This window comes from Tachypleus tridentatus, chromosome 13 (assembly GCF_004210375.1).
Source record: "Tachypleus tridentatus isolate NWPU-2018 chromosome 13, ASM421037v1, whole genome shotgun sequence".
NCBI classification, from domain to species: domain Eukaryota; kingdom Metazoa; phylum Arthropoda; class Merostomata; order Xiphosura; family Limulidae; genus Tachypleus; species Tachypleus tridentatus.
Window position 1 is genome coordinate 246,992,970 of NC_134837.1, and position 21,120 is coordinate 247,014,089.

At 31.8% G+C, this 21,120-nt stretch overlaps 1 protein-coding gene across 1 annotated transcript in view; it reads right to left on the reverse strand.

Annotated features, from left to right (window-relative positions):
• Positions 1-2,347: 2,347 nt before the first annotated feature.
• The window catches only part of LOC143236500 (uncharacterized), a 92,189-nt gene continuing 73,416 nt past the window's right edge, over positions 2,348-21,120 (reverse strand). Inside the window, exons 21-27 of the mRNA XM_076474799.1 lie at positions 19,501-19,782; positions 19,018-19,293; positions 12,867-12,970; positions 8,023-8,099; positions 5,798-5,938; positions 4,478-4,651; positions 2,348-2,943 (exon numbers count right to left, since the gene is read on the reverse strand). Of these exons, the coding sequence (XP_076330914.1) occupies positions 2,801-2,943; positions 4,478-4,651; positions 5,798-5,938; positions 8,023-8,099; positions 12,867-12,970; positions 19,018-19,293; positions 19,501-19,782 (1,197 nt within the window). The 3' untranslated portion in view covers positions 2,348-2,800. The remainder of the gene's footprint in view (positions 2,944-4,477; positions 4,652-5,797; positions 5,939-8,022; positions 8,100-12,866; positions 12,971-19,017; positions 19,294-19,500; positions 19,783-21,120) is intronic.

The following is a 21,120-nucleotide window of genomic DNA, read 5'->3' on the forward strand; positions in this document are numbered from 1 at the left end:
ATTACAAACAATATGCCAGAGGAATAGTGTGCTTTAAATTTCTTTTGTCAGTGTCAAACCTGATAAATGTCTTCGTTTAGGTTTTAAGCTTAAAAAATTGTTAGCTGTGTTTTGTTTTAACATAAATGAATTAACTTTTTTTGCAAGCATTGCAACATTCACCACATTGTTTTGAAGTACAGTAGATTAAATGTGTACTGTTGAATAAGATGTAGTGATACTATGAAAGTTGAAATGATGTTAGTTTTATATTACGGGTAAAGCTACTCCATAAAATATACTGCGGTTGTCAGTCAGCTTGCTACATTGGCTCACATAACTTCAAAAAGTAACCTGTCCATGTGCAGATGTTGTACCTGTAATAGTCTTTAGCTATGGGCATATGGTATTTAGTTCCCACTCAAAATAATTCTTGCCATAATGACAGAGGCTGATTTGTTACAGAACGACTGAGTAGTTAGCGTCAAAGCCACTTTATCGCAAACATGCAGACAACAGAACAAATAATGTTTTAAACGTTATTTTTTGCAAACACTGAGTAACCGTTGAACGTCTCAAGAAATTTGCTATTTTTTTGCAAGACAGAATAGACGATAAATCGAGGACATACCACAATCGCAAACTGTGATATAAACACAATTTGAACACATTTTTAAAAAGTCTATCATGTAGCCTTGATTGAGGATGTGGAAAGGTTCCGGTTTTGAATTGGGATGGATCTTGACAGGTGGGATTATAGAAGGAAGGAATGTCGTAACCTGCACTGCATCTTTCCTTTTTCACACACACACAAACAAATGTTTATATCTGGAAGATAATTACAACTCAATATATTAAATGTGTTGTCAGATGACTGGCAAGTTGGAGGTGATAATGAAATCAAACATGAAACTGGTTTCAGTGTATCAGAAGGATCTTAAGAATTTTTGATAAAGTTATTTTGTCAATGTAATGTAATTATAATTTTTTAGAAGTTTATGGAACTTACACATATATCGAAACTATAATAAGAAAGAACTTTTATCTTTTGGGATTATATATTAATGTTTGCTGAAAAAAGTGCTGTTTAAAGTAATAGAATATTTTGTAGTGTACTAAGGATGTGAGTTTAATATTCAAAGAAAGAAGGGATAATGAAGTTTCTTGATAATAAACTAGCTAGGAATCGAGTGTCACCGACCTTTTCAAGATTGTAGTACATAAGAATCGGCTACGATCATGATGTACTTAATTATTACTTAAGGTGTTTAAAATATTTCATATATCTTTAAATTAGAAAATATGTTATATTATTATTGTTGCTCTAAAAGTCAATCCATACTTTACATATATGAATAAACTGGCAAAATTAAAAACAAAAAATGTATATATAACAATTTGTTTTTCTTCCGTTCATTCGTATAGATATATATACATTTTTATATAACTTCCTTGTATCCTATAGGAAATTGCTGAAATTAAATTTCTTTTCTTAGCGTAAAGTAATAGGAAACAAGATTCTTTAGTTATTTTAGGATTAGATTACAATGAAACAGCTTGTTGAAACCTGTTTCAAAATGGGAACCTTTTTCACGAAAGTTGCCCGCTCCTATTGGCACAGGTTCCCCGCTAGTACAACAGTATGTCTAGGAATTTACAACGCAAAAATCAGGGGTTCGATTTCCCTCGGTTGACTCAGAAGATAGCCCTATGTGGCTTTGCTATAAGAAAACACACACATACCTATTGACACAGAGGTAATTCTGCACACTCACAACACTTAAAACCGGGATTCTTTATCTGTGGTGTGCAGAAAACACATAGTCCATTGCATAGCCTTTGCTCAATTCTGAAAAACAAACTAAAGTTGCTCAACTTTAAATTTAATAAGAGCTGGTTATCAAAATAACCAATATTTTAAAGAATAACTTAAACAAATGTTTACATGTTTGCTTGTAGCTATGATCATTAAAAAAATGAATCATATTAATATAATTTCGTGGTGCAAATTTTGAAATATTATTCGTTGTTATTCACCAGTAACTTAACATTTAGAATGCTTATATTTCCAATACGCAGAAACTATGAAAAATAACATTTATGTTTATTTCCGTTTCTCAGTACTTATCTTACCGGTATTTACAGGTGTTAGTTCCTAAACTTATTTAATGATAGAAATAATTCGAGTTTGCACAACAGGGTGTGTCATTTCCAGACCTTTTTCAGCTTGTTGCGTAGATTATTAATATATTCTCTGAGGAAACAGTAATTATGACTATATTGTCATACACTGAATAATATTTACTATGCAAATCAACTGAGACAATAAAAACTTTTATTTTTCATCTCAATTCAAATCAAACCTTCAAACATAATATGAATTTAGAAGATATTAAGCGTTAAGTACAATAATTATTTCAAAATAAGTATTTTAAAAGAAAAGACGTTCCTCATTTCTAGCTTTAGAAAAAATAGTAACACTAAACACATTACTTTTTTAATTTTTGATTGGTCAGAATATCAAACGAAAGTGAAGCAGTGATCACAATTACAAAATACTGATTACTAATCTAGAACTGTTATAAATAAAACTAAGTGCCATCAAGATATTACACTCCCACAAACATCATGCTATATTGTGATTCATTATTATCAAACAATGTGCCCAACATTTAAGTAATTATTGTGTAATTATTATGCTATTGTAGTGATATTTATTAATTATTTTATTTATCAAACCATTTTCTAGAAAGGACAACACTACATCAAGTGTACCAAAATGAAAAACCAATCATCCATGTCTCATGAAAATACTGTTCATCTAGGAAGGTATGGAACGATCACCAACTCTTTTTTTTCGTTTCATCTTTTTACTCAGGATTATTATACTGCACACCAGGACAGTTATTGCAAGTTGCAAAGCCACTAGGATGTAAATACCTGTACCAACTTTCATTTTGCTTTCTGAAAATAATCAAGAAAAAATTCTTTTTGGTTTAAAATAATTTTGTTTTCTTTCGTTAGCAATTTGATTTTTACTCACTAATTAAAACAAAAAATAAAGGTTTGCTTTTTATTGTCGAAAAACTCTAAAATAGACATTCTGTTTTTATCCTCTGCAAAAAATGAAATCTGAATGTTAACGTTGGAAGTTTGCCAATCCTCCTTAGAAGAAATATAGCTGAGAAAAAGTTTTGGGTTGTAACTTTTACGGTTTACAAGTAATTAAACTTTGAGAGAACCTGAAGTTGGTTGTATATGCTATTAAAATGGGATAAGCGTAATAATTAACAAGAACATATTCCGGATAAAATATAGATATCACTTTAGTAACTCACTATAATGAACTGAAAGTAGGTTTAATGTGCATTGAATGAATTTCGGAAAAGCAAATTTCTGAAAACAAAAGTATTCAACTCTTAGTTTTCAGTTTACCTATTTCTCTCATAGATAGCGCTATATATATATATTCAACAATGTTATGGATATATATTTCGTTAATGAATTCAAGAACGTGTCTAGTCTTCATATAAATTAGTATTTCCCAATAATATTTCTTGCTAACAACACACCTCTATTTATAGCTTTACTTTCTGACTTAATTTTGAAATGGTGTCACTCTAAATGACAATTTTCTTTGATGAAACCTACACATTTGTTTATTTCATTACAGTGGTTTAAAATACAAATAAATAAATAATATTAATTGCAGTATATAGAATAACAGCTATGTTAAACGACTTACTTTCATTTTATAATTGTTTGTAAGGCCTATATTAATTTCACGAATATTCTTTTAAACTATGGACTAGGAAGGAGCGGAATTTTCATAAGAGTGTTTAATGCCTATGGTTTAAAAAGTTAAGGTTAATAATCTTATCAAATTTTACACATTGCAGCAATTGGTATCTTCTTTTAAGATGATTGAACATCATTTAATAAGTTCACATTTGATGAATTTCTCTTTAACGGACATTACACATTCACATTTTAATACTGTATGTACTTCGAGACCTACTGATAAATTTTCAGTTTGCGACTGTACTGCTGTCTTATTACTGATAAAACTTATTTATCTTATTCTTAATGATAATTATTTGTCTTATTCTTAATATTGCTATGTAAGTATCTAAATATTTCTGATTTACAAGCAAGAAGATATAATTGTTTTGAATATTTGAAATCTTTAGCTGGATATATTTTGGTTTGTGAGTTGACTTTACAAGGCGGAAAGGCAATCTACCACTATTCTGAGCAATAATGTAAGTAAATGCCATAACATTATTATGTTTAGAGCGTTCCTACATTGGATTTGACATAAACATTCAACTTTTGTAAACACGTTATCCTAGTTTCAACATGTACCCCAAAATATTCATCAATAATTCGATAACCTTTGAAAGGTTGTATCGATATAATGTTATATAAAAATAATATTTTCTATAAATTACATGAAGATCTTTGTTAAAAGAGAGAAAGAAAAAGTTTAGAAAGTTACCCGATGATGGAGGTAAGAACGTTTTTCTAACAAAGAACAGATGAGGAACAACTTCCACAAGATTACCGTCTTGATCTACTAGACGCAATTCCTTGTTCCTTACAAGATTTTCAAGTCGACTTAAAACCATGGAGCTGTGTTCTAATTTTACTACAAATGTGACAATTTTCAAATCTGAAACAATTATTAAAGTTTTTAATGTACAATACTAAGGACTTTACTTCGTAGTGTGGAGTTGCCTTCAAAATATCTTGTTTCATATTTAACAAATAAGATAGATAGAACTAGAAATGTACGTGTATTAACGTGTACGTAATATATATAACAAACATAGATAGAACTAGAAATGTACGTGTATTAACGTGTACGTAATATATATAACAAACATAGATAGAACTAGAAATGTACGTGTATTAACGTGTACGTAATATATATAACAAACATAGATAGAACTAGAAATGTACGTGTATTAACGTGTACGTAATATATATAACAAACATAGATAGAACTAGAAATGTACGTGTATTAACGTGTACGTAATATATATAACAAACATAGATAGAACTAGAAATGTACGTGTATTAACGTGTACGTAATATATATAACAAACATAGATAGAACTAGAAATGTACGTGTATTAACGTGTACGTAATATATATAACAAACATAGATAGAACTAGAAATGTACGTGTATTAACGTGTACGTAATATATATAACAAACATAGATAGAACTAGAAATGTACGTGTATTAACGTGTACGTAATATATATAACAAACATAGATAGAACTAGAAATGTACGTGTATTAACGTGTACGTAATATATATAACAAACATAGATAGAACTAGAAATGTACGTGTATTAACGTGTACGTAATATATATAACAAACAACCGAATAGTGAGAAGCAAATATTTTTTAAAAGCCATAATTTGTTGTTTCTTCTTCATAACATAAACTAACACATACATACCTCATTAAACATAAAGCTCAAAAAGTGAATGTTTTTATTACTATAACTTTATTCTATGATCAATCTTAAACAACAAAGTATTATTTTAAAGATTCTTCAATTCCAGTAATTTTGAGAGAAAAAAACAGACTGTGTAAGATGTTAAGAACAATAAATTAAATAATTTCACATTTTTCCTTATAAAATTCTGTTTATGTTTCATTAATTATATTTGATTAGTATATTAGCTCTTCATTTGAATGAGCTAAAACTTTTAATAAATGTCTCTAATTCATCCCCTTTAATTTTACGAATCAAATCACCAGTTTGTGAAATGGTTTTTTTGTCTTTAATTCAATTTTACACTACCTGATAATAACACAAGATTCATGATTCTTGATTCCTGAACTTGCAGGATAGAAGCTAGCTGATACCGTATGTCTGATTCCATCTCTGGATTTTCTTTTTCGATAGTAGCATTGAAACCTAAGGCCACTTTGACTGCTTCTGCTAACGGAAGAAGTCGAAGATCAATTATGTCGAAAAATCGTTTTAGCACTTTGATCACCATTATTGGTATTAGCTAGATCACTGGTTTTAGAGAAATCAGTGATGGATTACAATAGAAGACGTGGGATGGCCACAAGAAACCTAAATATTATTTGTTTCATATCTCTGTGAAAACGTCTAGTATGTGTTAAGATCAGGAACATACATAATGAGGAACATACATTTAAGAAAAGCCATATCAGAGCTTTTAATATCAGTTATGATTCTGAAATAATTATGGTTCTTTCCTATGGCATTAAAAATCATGTAGTATTTAGTTCTGCAATATCACATTAACACTAATAATTGCCCCCCGCTAGTATAGCAGTAAGTCCACGGATTTACAACGCTACAATCAGGAGTTCGATTCCTCTCGGTAGGCTCAACAGATAGCTTGATGTGGCTTTCCTATAAGCAAAACAAACACTAATAATTAATAGATTATTTAAATATTTTTATACAGAATGGTTTTCGTGCAGAACATTTTGTCGGGCCGATTGTTTGAATGATCACAGAATATCGAATTACGGAGTACAGTAGTATCTTTTATTTCTAACCGCAATTTTCAAATAGATGGCATTGACAACGATAGGTTTCCATGCACACAAATATTTATTAACAAAAGAAAAAACACACCAAAAGATAAGAGCAAATATATCAAACCGACAAGAACAACGAATATAATTATTTAGAGGCCCCTATCTTAAGTTGAAAATTCAAAACTAACATCATTAAATTAAAATAAGTTGAAACAGGAGTTTCTTTTTTTACATGTTACTATTAGCTATTTTTAAATACATATAAAGTGAATAATTTAAAATTGCACTTGGTAAAAATATATACACAATTAAAAGAGCACACAGCTAAAGTAATTACATAATCAATAATTTATTTAAAACGGGGACAAGTTCTACAAGTCTATGATTCTGCTTTCTTAGGCCACCATATTTACTTTTCTAGCTAATACGGTTAGATGTTAATGATCAAAATGAAATGCTCTCATAGCATTGTTTATTAGATCTACTCTCGCTGTTCAAATTATAAACACAGTAATATTAATATAAATACATCTTCCTAATATTATAACAGATACATAATATTATCTTATCATAAAAAAATCACCAATGGGTTAAATCAGTTACAACACTTTTATATCATGGTACCATCCTCCAAACAATTTGTGTTTGTAAATAGTATTTCTTTTACTAGTTAAGCCCCGATCTTTTCATCCGGAACAAACAGTAAGTGGTATTATAGGTTCTCTATATACCCATTCTTTCTTCTCAGTGTCTGACGAAGAATTCACAGCTGTTGTAAATGTTTGATGTGTTGTGACCTATATGTAGTCAACAACTAGTACATAACTGTAATTTACGACATTTCATTTTCTTTAAGAGGACAATTAAGGAGAAAACGCTCACTGTAAGACATAAAATAAAAATATTTTGTTTACTCACAATAAAACTAACATTTCTCTTGTGACAAAGAATCGTTTGTTGAGAAGAAAAAAATTGTGTTTAATTACAGCAAACTTGCGTGGAAGAAGTTCATTTGAGGTTAAAGCTTTCATTAGATTTTGAAATCAGAATGACTGGATATAAAGAATGTCAATTCCTCATTTGTAACTGACCCAGTACATGTTTCTGTTTAAATAGTGTAATAGCATCTACACTGTACTTTGCTATAAGTTGCAGTTTTCGAAACTATACAGTGAATATTATCCGAGGTTGGTTCAACACTTTAAATAAATTCAACTGTTATTTACGTCATCATCTAGACCAAACGTAAAAACCCACGGTGTTGACTAAAAGATTACCTTAGTAAAAACACTTGGCCACAAAAGTCATCAGAAACGTTTGTACTGAAATTAGATACATATGAAGGTGTTGTGTACCTCAAATGAACATATATTTTAGTTTTAATGAGACTTATCGCCTGACACAATCTTCAAATTATTTATTTGTCTTAGAATCATCTTTTTTTTTTTAAATATGAAGTATTTGTCGAATATTCCATATGGTAAGTATATGGTTAACGGATCTTACCTGTAAGGAAATCTTTTAATGCATCCGAATTTAGTTTTACGGAACTTGATTCATTTTTTTCAGGCTTTCTAAAAATTCTAGAAAGAAAATTATATTTGTTATTCTCATACTCACAAAAATTATAAGAATGCATTTGCCATTACTTGTGGACAAAATTAACTTAGATTGACATTTCTGTGAAAAGCGGATATATAATACATATAGTAACTTTTGTATTAAGTTTTACGACAACTTATCCATAAAAAAATAATGGAGCAAAGAGATTTACCGTTTACTTTACGAATCTTAATTATTATATATTTTTCTTATTTATTTTGAAAGTACATTAAAAAGGTCAGGCTCCGGCATGGCCAGGTGTTTAGGGCTCTCGATTCGTATTCTGAAGGTCGCAGGTTCGAATCTCCATCACACCAAATATGCTCGCATTTTTTTCTGTGGGGGCAATGCAGTGTAATGGCCAATTCCATTATTCGTTGGTAAAACAGTATCGCAAAGAGTTGGTATTAGTTGATAATGACAATTTGCCTTCTCTCTAGTGTTGTAATACTAAAGTAAGAAGATCTAACGCAGATACTTTTTCGTGTAGGTTAGCGCGAAATTTAAAAATAAATAAACAAATAACCAATTCAAAATGATGGGGTCATATTCGTCCCAGAGTGTGTTCTGGGAGGTTGTATATCAATAATATTCAATGTTATGTCTTTCTTTTCGTCCCGTTGAAGCTCAGTAGTAAGTCTCGGAACTTGTAACGCCAAAAGTCGAGTTTCGATATTGATTGAACAGAGTAAAGACAGACATTGTTTTATGATTTGTGCTTAACAACAAAGAAACAAGTCAATACTTCTTCTCGCGATGTATATATGATACGTGTTCACAAACATTTGCTGGGACGCATGTTTCATACACAAATTTCAGAAACCGTGCATGATAAAAAAATCCAACCATTAAGATGACAACCCTCATGTACCCTAGGTAATTTTTAAAAACTTTATATGTGTACATATATATATATATATATTTATATATAATTTCTGTCTAAGAATGCAAAAGTCATATTCAATCTGTGATTTCATTTCGCCTTAATCTCTGAGCTTTAGAGATGAGTCTGAGAGTTCTCTAGGCTCAAATTTCTATTGCAACATCTACATTAGGCAGAGCACAGATATACTAGTAAGCAACTTTTTAAGTTAACAATAAATATTACAAACATTTTAATATTAGGGATGGCCAGCTCAGATAGCCCCTGACTAATTTTGTACTAAACTCAACAAAAAGAAACACATGAACTTGACTTAACACATGATTGCTACTGGCGATGTATATTATGGAAACTCCGATTACGTTGACGCCATTAGTCTGTTTGAGTAAGAAAGTAGAAAAAGCTCATATTTCAAGAGTTAGATTAGAATATGTAGAATAATACGCTAAGAGATACTTACGTTTTCACGTCTACAAAAAATAATAAAGGCACGAAACTAGTCACACCCAGTAATCTACCTCTAGGATGAATACCAAATAATGGGTGAATTCAAGTGCGATACCTGTTTATTTGTCTGTTATAATAAAGTCAATGTATATTGCTTAGGAGATATTAAAATGATATGATACAGATTAACCTTGCCAATATAGCTAACACCGTAAGAACTTTTCTATAAAGTTGATAACATGTAAGCTAGTATGACTAATCCAGGATTTGGGATAGGAAAATGAGATGTGTACAAATTACATATCAAATACAAAAGATAAGAGCGTATTGGTTATAAAGTGATACTTAAATAACAGTAAGAGCAAAATTGGAGATTATTTGTAAGTATTGTGGGAAATGAAAGTCTTTTATAAACTAACTCTCAGAATAGGTATTGTTTCTTTTTCGTTTATTTAAAGTTAAGCGCAAAAATTCACAATAGACTATTTGTAATTATCCCGGTTTGTAGCGTTGTTTGCTTTCAGACAAACCGTTGTATCACTGGGAGACCAGAAAAAGTAGTGAAATGAACAACTACAAGAAATGAGCTTAACCCGATGAACTTGAGTAATTTTCATCATAAAAGTTAACACTCGTTAAACAACTATCAGTAAGTACATTTATGTACTAGAGGCCATAGAGCATGGAAATTAACATAAAGCTAGCCAATATAACAGTGCTTTGCCATATTTGTGCAGATAATAAATAACACTTTGCATATACTAACTGTTCATTGCCAGTTCTAAGTTAGGAAAGTAACTCTGCCTAAGATATAAAAAAAAAATCTGACAATAATTAATAGTGGGATACTTTCTCACATCTCGTAGCATTCGAAACTTGCATCTATCACATCTTGAAGTTTCACCTTTATGTGGGAAAGATCATAAAGCAGAAAACATAGTCCACGATTAAGATGCAATACCGAGATATGGTCTTACATATTCAAGGTTCTTTGCATCGAATAAAAGGAGTAATGATCGAATTTATTTCTGAAAATGTTAATGAAAACACTTCGGGATTCATCATTGTATTCCTAATAATATGTCTTGATTATTCGAAGATACAAATTTTCACGGTTCTAATTCCCCGAAAATTGCACCTTTTGAATGAATATTCATAAAATATACGATATATTGCAATTAACTAAATTGTTTTTCGTCTGGATTTTATATTGGATACCACAAGAATACACCTTGCTTCACATGTTTTCTATGATCTAAAGAAGCACTTGTCAGTAAAGTCGCTAGAGAAAGGAACAAATTCTCTACACTTTACGAAAAACATAAGAAACTTTTTTTTTACATAGTTCACATAACAACATACATGTGCACTCCTGATAAAACAAAATATCCTAAGAAGAAAGGGTGTTCAATGTGCATCCAACCTGATGAAGGTCATGCAATATACCGATATTGACTAGAATAAAAACCGTTAGACATAGCTTTTACAAAAACGAAACATGAAATATCTGGGGCATAAACAGTTGTGTAAAACCTTTTGTAAAATGTAATGATTCCCTCCAGTTCGACGGAAAAAGAACTGGGTCATGAGTCCAGTAACTCTTGCTATTCTTCCATCATCTGTTCATCTTTCCAATGTCTTCTATACCCATCAAGCTATACAGTACAGACTGACTTGTAAAATCTATAAGTTACCAAAACGTATTATGCTAATTTATGGAGTACCAGGATTAAAATATTTGGGATGGAGATACTCAGACTGGAGGACAAAGTGATGCACAGGAATATTCTACCTGGACCAGTTAGTTCCAAAAGATACCCTAACTTTTTGTAATGTAATGGATATCTGATGAGATAATTTGAAGAGATGGTTGAGATCGAGGAACCACAGAAAAGCAGACATAGAATGATCATGCCATGTTTATTTATCTTCTTTCGGACATTCACACAAAGCTTCTAAAGTAATATTTGTACCACCAGTTCAGAGTATTAAACTCATAGACTAGATGGAAGGAAACTAGTGAACAGACCAAGCTGTCCAGTCTTATGCTGCTCTTGATTAAGTAAATATTGAATAATGAAATTTTGTCTTCACCTTAACGACAAATCTTTAGTCTCATAGTGCATTTGGCATTCCTCGTTTTTTTTTTTTTTTCTACATTAGAGAATGTTTACGGCACGTTAGCCAATTAGTTTAAGTTTAGTATAAATAGACAATACCAGGTAACTGTCTTGAATGCAATGGTTATATCTGTATAGGAAATTTATAAAGTTAAATCTGATTATTTTATAGTATAGTTATGTTAAGCAACAAAAAACAATTATTTCATCAGATAAACATTCATTTGTATAGTATTTAGAATATCGCAATTGCAAACATTAATATAATATATGCTTGCTTAATCTGAAAGGACAATCGTGTACTATCATTATTGTAGTAACTAAAAATGCTTGGATATCAAAATTTATTAATAAAAAATGGAGAAATGGCTTTGTATTAAAATTCAACTACAAACAGTTAACTATAGCTTGAAATACTCTTAAAAACGATTTAAAATATTCATAAGAAAATGAGAAAAAATCACTATAGTATGAAGTGTTGATGATAATACTTCTAGAAATTTCTTTTCGTAAATTTTTGTCACTACCGAGAAATAAATTTGTAAATAATTGTAACGGCTCATTTTTTTTTCGGAATTACTAAAACTGAACTATGTTAACTATTTTAACTGTATTCGATTTTACATCAAATATTTTTGTGATCTGTAACTTCCATTAATATCTTGGAACAATTTATATTCGTGTTGGTTTTGTATGGTTCTTCTCAATTACAAAAAGTCCTACCTATTGCAAGAAAAATGTTCTACAGATATTCTGTTTTCACTGTTTAACATTCAAGAGATGAATGATTCGCTTAATACCACAACTCTCTATCTGACAAATATGACAAAGCTAAATGGTCGGAGTAAATATTATGAAAGGAGAAGACATCGTAAAAGAAATTATAATTTTCATGATAAAAATCAGCATTGTTACAAATATTGTTAAAATACGTGCCACATAAAGACAGTAAATATTCTAAGATATCTTCTCAACATCTAATTGTTTTAAACAGTACAGCAATAAGCAGAGCAAATTTTATTTGTTCTACAAACAATACTACTACTTCTGGAAACTAACCCTCATACATTAATTATAAATACATGCGATGGTAAGATTAGTTATCTTGCTATTATAAGATAATAAACTAGATATTTTACGAATATCTATTCAAGAAAAAATCAGTGGAGTTACATTACAAGAAAAGTGATTCTATAATAGTGTAACAAATGTTGAAAATTTCGTTAGTTTAACTAATTGTTGTTTTCTTTGAGTTTCGATACAATAAGAAAGTAAATGTTACAAGCAGTAGTACTTGCCCTATGTATTTCGGTGCTTGACAGCGGCATTCTAATTTTCCATATCTCAATTTAACTTTGAGACACGTCGTTCTATCCCAAAGGTTTGTGTTCCATGTTACACACTAAGTAAAATAAGTAGACAAGACCATGTTATACTTGTTGCAGCAAAAAAAGATGAAATATGTTATTTTCTCCATGATTTATTTATGGAAAAACATCTACTGCAAGAAATAATATGTTGTTACATAATAAACACAATTAATAATAAATGGTCTCGAATACATGTAAAGGGACAGCAATACGTAATATAATTTAACATTAAGATATTTGGGGTCCACCATACTACATCAAAAAAGAAAAGAATACAAATAACAAACCATGGACAATAAATAAAGCATGTGAAGAAAATATTTATGTAGATTTGTTTGTAGTGTTTTACGTTTTATACCATAACTATTTTTACTGATCATATATATATGTGTTGGAGTTTTCAATACAAAAGACGTTTTATTCATAGACTAAGTGGCTATGTGAGATACTTGTTAGTTTCAGATGGAGACATCCCTAACTTTGAAATACTTACCAGAGGGAAGATAGGCAACCAGTGGGACTCACCGTCACAAGAACTTTGTATGACTTTTTGAATAGGATATTTGAGAGTCAATGTCATTTTTACAATCAACAAATAGATGAAAGCACGGATGAAAAATTTGTATCATAGAATACACACTAAAAGTGTAAATAAGAAAAAAGCACAGGTAAGATTATGTTTAACAAATTGAAAATGTTGTGCATGAAAATAAATGCATTTATTTTCGCCGTACTTTATTCATTTAACAACGTCTACAAAAGTAGATGTTAGCGTGGTAGCGAAATCTATGGAGAATTGGGTCCGGTTGAAAATGTTGGCCGGCATGTTTTCTATTATAGTGTGTACGCCAAGAGGGCGGCAAAAAAAAAAAAGCAACCAACAAGATAGAGATAACAATTCTTTCATCAAAGTGTACAACCAAGTTCGGATGATCTCTTTTCATATCTGGAAGACGATCTCAAAAGATCGATTTATTTTCCTTAGCCAGGGATGATTAAGTGGTCAGGGAATTTCACTCGCATTCTAAAGATCACGAGTTCGAATCTATATCCCACCAAACACGACCGCCTTTTCACCCTTGGGGTCCTTATAATGTTACAACCAATCTTATCTGTTGGTAAAAGAGGAGCCCAAAAGATAGCATTGGGTTGTGACGACTAGCTCCTTTCCCTCTACTCTGTCATTTCTTAATTAGGTACGGCTAGCACAGATAGCTTCGTGTAACGCCCACACGGATGAAAAGGCGAACATGTTTGATGTGACCTGCTACACTGAGATTGCAAGTTGAGCTCCGCAACCAATTACCCATGGCAGCTCTACGAGCAAGAACAAAAACCTATTTCGAAATTTATATGTTATTGATTGTCGGTAATAACCAACAACTTGTTATATGTTTATATTGGTATGAATCAATTCGAACCATGAATGAGTACAATCAAAATAAAGTTAGTCGACATAAGAATGGAAAACTAACTACGATAATTATACAATTATAACAGTTAATTTGGAAAAAAAGTTTCACTTTTGTAAACATTCTTAAATAAAACATGGGATCATGATACACAGTATTAATCCTATATTTTCTGACGATGCAACTAACTTACTTAAAACTCTTGATAGTTTTGACAAACGTAATGGTATTTATTTGTTTTGAATTTTAAACAAAACTACCCAAGGACTTTACGAAATAGCCACCAGTTAATTAGGAGTAATGGACGAGAGGGAATATAACTAGACACTTCACCCACAATTACTTCTTGGGCTACTCTAATCTAAAAGTCTAATCTTCTACGATGTGCTGATACCCAAGGGTGAAATGACAACAATTTTCAGTGATAAAATTAGAATCCGCGATTTACAGTTCATGCCATATCCTATATATATATTACAAGTTCTTAATACCTATAATAGAAATGGGCTAGATATGCAATATGTGCAAAGAAATTAAAATATAAAATATACTGCAAAAGACATGTAAACAAAACCTTATAAGTACTTTATAGACACTGTTGAATAGTAAATAAATCAAAATACAAAGTTACAAGTCACCAAAGAATTTAAGAAAGTCCTGGAGAAAAAACAATTTCAACAAAGCCACAAATTACTCAATCTCACTATCTGATTCATCTGATTATCTTTATTGGAAAAACATCACTCTCTCCTGTCTTTATTTTATGATTATGTAAATGCACATTACCTTAGTTAAAAGGGTTTTTATTACTTTTAATTATAACCTAGACAATAACAAAAACTTTTTTGCAACACTAATACGAGCTAACAGTACACTAGTAGTCCTATTATATGATTATGTAAATGTTTTTTTTAGTTGCCTGGTAACAATTCACCTGCATATTACGTGATGATGCAAAATGATAATTCGACAGTTATAACAGCGAGATAAAATAAATGCGTTTGTTATATTCTACGTTTAAAATTCTATACATCAGACTCGAAGGCCAGCTACTCACGAGACTTTGCACTAATAAAAGGCATGAAGTAAGTGTAAATATTTTAAATAAAAAATATTAAGAAGTATTAACTAGTACAAACTAAGAAATGTAGGAATTGGTGAGGTAAAATTTCAACACTTGTCCACTAGTTAACTATTCCTAGGCGGCTGGACAAATTTCGAACAACCTTCGTGGGATGATAGTTTTGTTTTTTGGAATTAAGCACAAAGATACAAAACGAGCTATGTGTGCTCTGTCCACCGCGAGTATCGAAATTCGATTTATGGTAATGAAAGTCCGCAGACACACCGCTGTGCCACTAGGAGATAATAGTTTGAAAAAGAGGGCATATAAATGATTGTTCTAAAACCCCTGTCCTTTACTGCAATTGGCCAGGTGGGCTAAGGCGTTAGACTCGTAATCTGAGGGTCGCGAATTCGTTATTTCAGCCGTGGGGGCGTTATAATGTTATGCTTAATCCCAATATTCGTTGATAAAAGAGTAGTCCATGAGTTGGCGGTGGGTGGTGATGACAAGGTGCCTTCTCTCTGGTCTAACACTGCTCAATTAGGGACAGCTAGCAATTGTGTAGCTTTGAGCGAAGGCCTGGCATGGCCAAGCGCGTAAGGCGTGCGACTCGTAATCCGAGGGTCGCGGGTTCGCGCCCGCGTCGCGCTAAACATGCTCGCCCTCCCAGCCGTGGGGGCGTATAATGTTACGGTCAATCCCACTATTCGTTGGTAAAAGAGTAGCCCAAGAGTTGGCGGTGGGTGGTGATGACTAACTGCCTTCCCTCTAGTCTTACACTGCTAAATTAGGGACGGCTAGCACAGATAGCCCTCGAGTAGCTTTGTGCGAAATTCCAAAACAAACAAACAAAGTTTTGAGCGAAATTCAAAAACAAACAAACAATTTATTGCTATCAAGCATTTATTATCTTTGACGTAAGATAACTATATTCATAAATGGCGCCATGGTCCTTACATCAAAAACAAAACAAAAACTATTAAATTATATATACATAGCAGAAAAATTGGTGTATGTCTTTTTATACGTTATCTAACTACTCCTAGTGGGGAAGACAGATATCAAAGAAACTTAGTGGGATAGTATTTTGAAATATAGGGCATATTAATTGGTGACATACAACCACTTCAGTTCATTATTGATAATATGGAGCATTTATCATGAATGTTGTGAGTCCTTACATCAAAAACAAAATGTATTAAATTTTCTATAAACGTCTTATATCTCTCAGAAAGTGCACATAAACTCTCTTTGAAGGAATACAAACAAAGATAGCCGCCACTATTGCAGTAACACAAAAATCAGCTGATGTTTTTTCACTGAAACAGCCAGCATAAGGCTGATATGAATGCCATTACGTGTGTTATATGCACCCCTTTCTACCAATTTCGGCTTGTAAGACATTTCTATTGCCAATGACAGCCAGCTAGTTAATCAAGTTAACTACTGATAAGAGCATCAGGAAGATGGGTTTTTAAAGCAGTTAACACAAAATAACTCATAACTCTACCTATAAAAATCACTCTGTCCATTAAATAGTCTATACCATACATTAAGTATATGCATATTAAGATCGTTATGCTTGTACGAAACTTTTAGTGAGGTAATGATGAATAATGTAATAATATGTTAGGTTATAAATAAACTGTTTGAAAGTTAAGAATTTCGTGTAATTATCATTGCATCTACTTCTACATGTTTTTGAAGTTCAAAACACGGACAAGCGACTTGAACCTTATCTTGTTACATGTCTGTATGTTAGTGAAAATAAATACATTTAAATGAAGTTAAATAGGGAAATAAGTAAAATCACAAGGAAGGACTGCGTTAGAAACAGCAAATACAAACCTCTGACTAATTGTAATATTTTGTTATAACTCAAAAACAAGCCGAAACAAAAACAAATTGAGGAAAAAATGCTGCATTAACTGAAAAGATCCCAAGGTGCAAACTACCATGAAAGATTAAAAAATTTACCTTAGGTTTTCGAGGTGACTACGGAGGTAGGACCCACATTGCAGTGGGGATACACCATCTACCAGTCTTAACCTCCATTCGCCAGTCTCACAAAAGAAGTAAAATGTAGCAATAGATATAGAATTAGAAATATAAATTAGGAGATCGAGATATGGATGCTTAAGCCCATGTCGTCCCACATCTATATCACACTTCACTGTCTACAGACAGTTGTGGGAAAGTGACTGCTATCTTAAGTAAAAGGAAAAAAAAAAAATATGAAAATCAAAAGTGGTATTACCATTTTGGGGTAAGTAAGTTAAAACTTACCTCTTGAAATTTGCATTCCAGCCCAAAAATAGTGGAAAGGCAGTAATTGAGAGCACAGCAAACAAGCTATACCAGCATGAAGCATCCTATCTAGATATCTAAATAAATTAGCATAACCACAACCCATTCACCAAGTCTTCTGTGACAATCATGTCCTAAACAAGCCTTTACATGCAGCAAGGCTTACATCCACATAAAATGTAGCGTTGTTTGTTTAATTTATTTTTGTTTCACCTTATTTTCAAGTTAGAACAAACTACTATAATTAGTCAGAGGTTTGGATTTGCTGTTTTAACGCAGTCCTTCCTGGTGATTTTGCTCATGCAACTTCATTAAAATGAATTCATTTTCACTAATACACATATAAATATGTATATACACACTCACATAACATATTTTAAACCTCAGTGGTTGCTAAAATAACTGTTTACTATTAATGTCGAGTAATGTATCGTATATAAATGTATCGTAAAGTTGAAAATATCAAACACCAAAATAAGGGGTTTTAAGTAAATATCTAACATTACACTGAATAAGTATTTGAATATTTATAAGATATGTAATAGTACATGCAACTTACTACTATTATAACTTTAAAGGTATAAAACGATCCCCAGTACTTGCTATAATCATATACTTACATGGGCCCGGCATAGTCAGGTGGTTAAGGCACTCGACTAGTCTTCTGAGGTTTGCGGGTTCTAATCCACGTTATTCCAAATATACTCACCCTTTCATACGTGGGAGTGCCATAATGTAATGGTTAATCCCATTATTCGTTGGTAAAAAAGTAGCCCAAGAGTCAGCGGTGGGTGGTGATGACTAGCTGCTTTCCCTCTAGTTTTACACTGCTAAATTAGGGACGGCTAGCGCAGGTAGTCCTCGTGTAGCATTGAGCGAAATTCAAAAAACTAACAACATATACTAACATGAGAATACGTGAAAAAAATTCAGAAAAGGAAGCAGAAAGTAGAAACGTACACTCTGATGCAAAAAAAGTAAGTAAATAGAAAGTGAAGTCAAGAGAAAGAGCGGAATCCAATTAGGCTATATTAACATTTCATATGGAACTATATCAACCATAATCGATAATTCAGAGTCCCAAGAGATATGTTGAGAACTTGTAAACGTTAGCGAATTGTGGGTAGAAATGAGTACAAAATTCAATAAAACTCTCAATCTATCAATTCTGAAAGGTTTATTTTACGAACATACTTTTATTTGTAAGGTATTGGTATCACATAAGGGGTCTAAGAGTAAATAGGCTACATTCGTAGAGCATTACATTTTATTTTTCTAAAAACATGAAACTAACCTGTAGATTGTCCATTTCCTCTGTATTCTTCAGAAGTGGTAAGAATAGTGTAATGCTTCTGTTGTTGAGTACGCTTTTTAACTCATTGTCTGAAGTCCACATCATGAAGTGAACAACAGGACTGAGTGGCAAACCAAGTGACGCCTTCTTTATGTCACTTTCTTCCAAGAACGTAGAAGGTGAATGGATGCATATAAACAAATTAAAACTATAAAGACGACATGTCTTTTTATTTCCACATAGCCAAGAGCTTTGCTGTACTTCTCCTTCTGTTATCTGAAATATTAAGGCCATGAATTTAACAAAATACAACAATTTGATTACTATTACTTTTGTTAACAAAATGCTACAATAAAATGTCGGTTCCGATGATATTTGATCGCAACAATATAAATAATTCTAAAAACATATATCATACTGTACTAATATAAAGTTCAAATTATTTTATGTTTAAGGCTTTTATTGAAAAAAAACAAAACTTACCACGTAATAAGTACCGGTTTCGATTACCCCGATCATGATGTTGAAAAGTTCCTTGTTCAAGACCGAAGTATAAACTAGTGTGGCATAAATGCTTGTATTACCAGAAGACGTTGTCTGCCTCAAAGTAGAGATGTAACCGCTGTTATAACTGTTGTGTACTCTGGTCAGCATTAAGTTGAAAAGTGCTTCACTACTGTCTCGTTTGTTAGCTAGAAGGTTATTCCTCTTATATAGGTCCATTTCTCTCTTCAGTATTTCATAGACCTCTAACAGAATTTTTATCTGTAATGATTAAACACAGTTTTGTATTAAATATATAGTGAATTGTTTTAAGTTTGTTTGTTTATAATTAAACACAACGCTGCACAATGGTCTATCTGTGCTCTACCCACCTCGAGTGTCAAAACACTCTTTTTAGTGGCGTCAGTCCACAGACATACCACTGGTCACTGATTACAAACATGTTCAAGAAATTAAGAGCCAGGAACTACTCAAAAATTTTCAGTAGATTCCTAACTATTGTTGAAACGACGGCTCACCCCTTTCTCTCAGAGATAAAATATCTAATGTTTTCAATTGACATTCATAAATTCACCCTTTCCAAAGAAATTGAAAGCAAAACCCTCTACTGGAAAATACATCATAGTTGAAGCAGTGTTTCATTTGTGTATACGTCGGGTCAGGAAATCTTCTTACACCCGTCGTATACACAGGCCTAGTCATATGAAAATCAAATTTAAACAGTTACACAGTTGTAAAAATATGTAAATTACATAATAAAATAGAAAGGATTAAAATAATATTATTTATACAAAGAAACTGAAGATTCATGGCTACATTTGAAAAAGAAGGTTCATTAAATATTTAATAAAACACATATTAACACAATCTGGCGACCACATCTACGCCAAGTTATCTTTGAGAAAGTGCAAGCAGAACTCCTCGTCTGACTCTTCACACGCATTCTGGCTCACCGGCCCTTTTCGCAGCTTCGACTGACGCTCCTCAAATAGATAACAAATCTGTCAACATTACAAGATAATTTGCTACCACCACTCTGGTTTAGAAAATAAGTGTTACTCTAGCTCTGTTAACAAGTTCCAAATTATGTGCTAAATTAACTCTACCCGCGTTTGAGATGAAGAAAAACAAAATGTTCCTGACCACCGCGAGTTATTTTTCGTCCCCTTTCGGGGAACAAAATAATAATTTAACCCAAATACCTACCAAGAAATACGCACTTGAAATAGTAGCGTTCGTTAATTCCATTAAATGTCAATGAGTTTACTTTTAATATAAACTTGTACCTAGGCTTTCACTGGGAGGTTTGTTTTACACTCATGTCATAAAATTTCTTGTCTGAGGAGCTAAGTGTTAAGAGATTGGGTGGTCGATTATCCCATTGTATACAAGTCGGCGATACCCACGAAATTTGTCACCTAACATGCATATAATTTTTCTAAAATATACTCTTCAAAAAAAGAAACGCAAAAAGGGATATTTTTGTTATTTTAAAGAGAAATATATGTAATAACGTTACAAGCTCAGAGTATGTGATGTAACACGTGTTAAGACACTGATTATCAGACCAAAATGACAATAAAAGTAGTGCACTTTGAA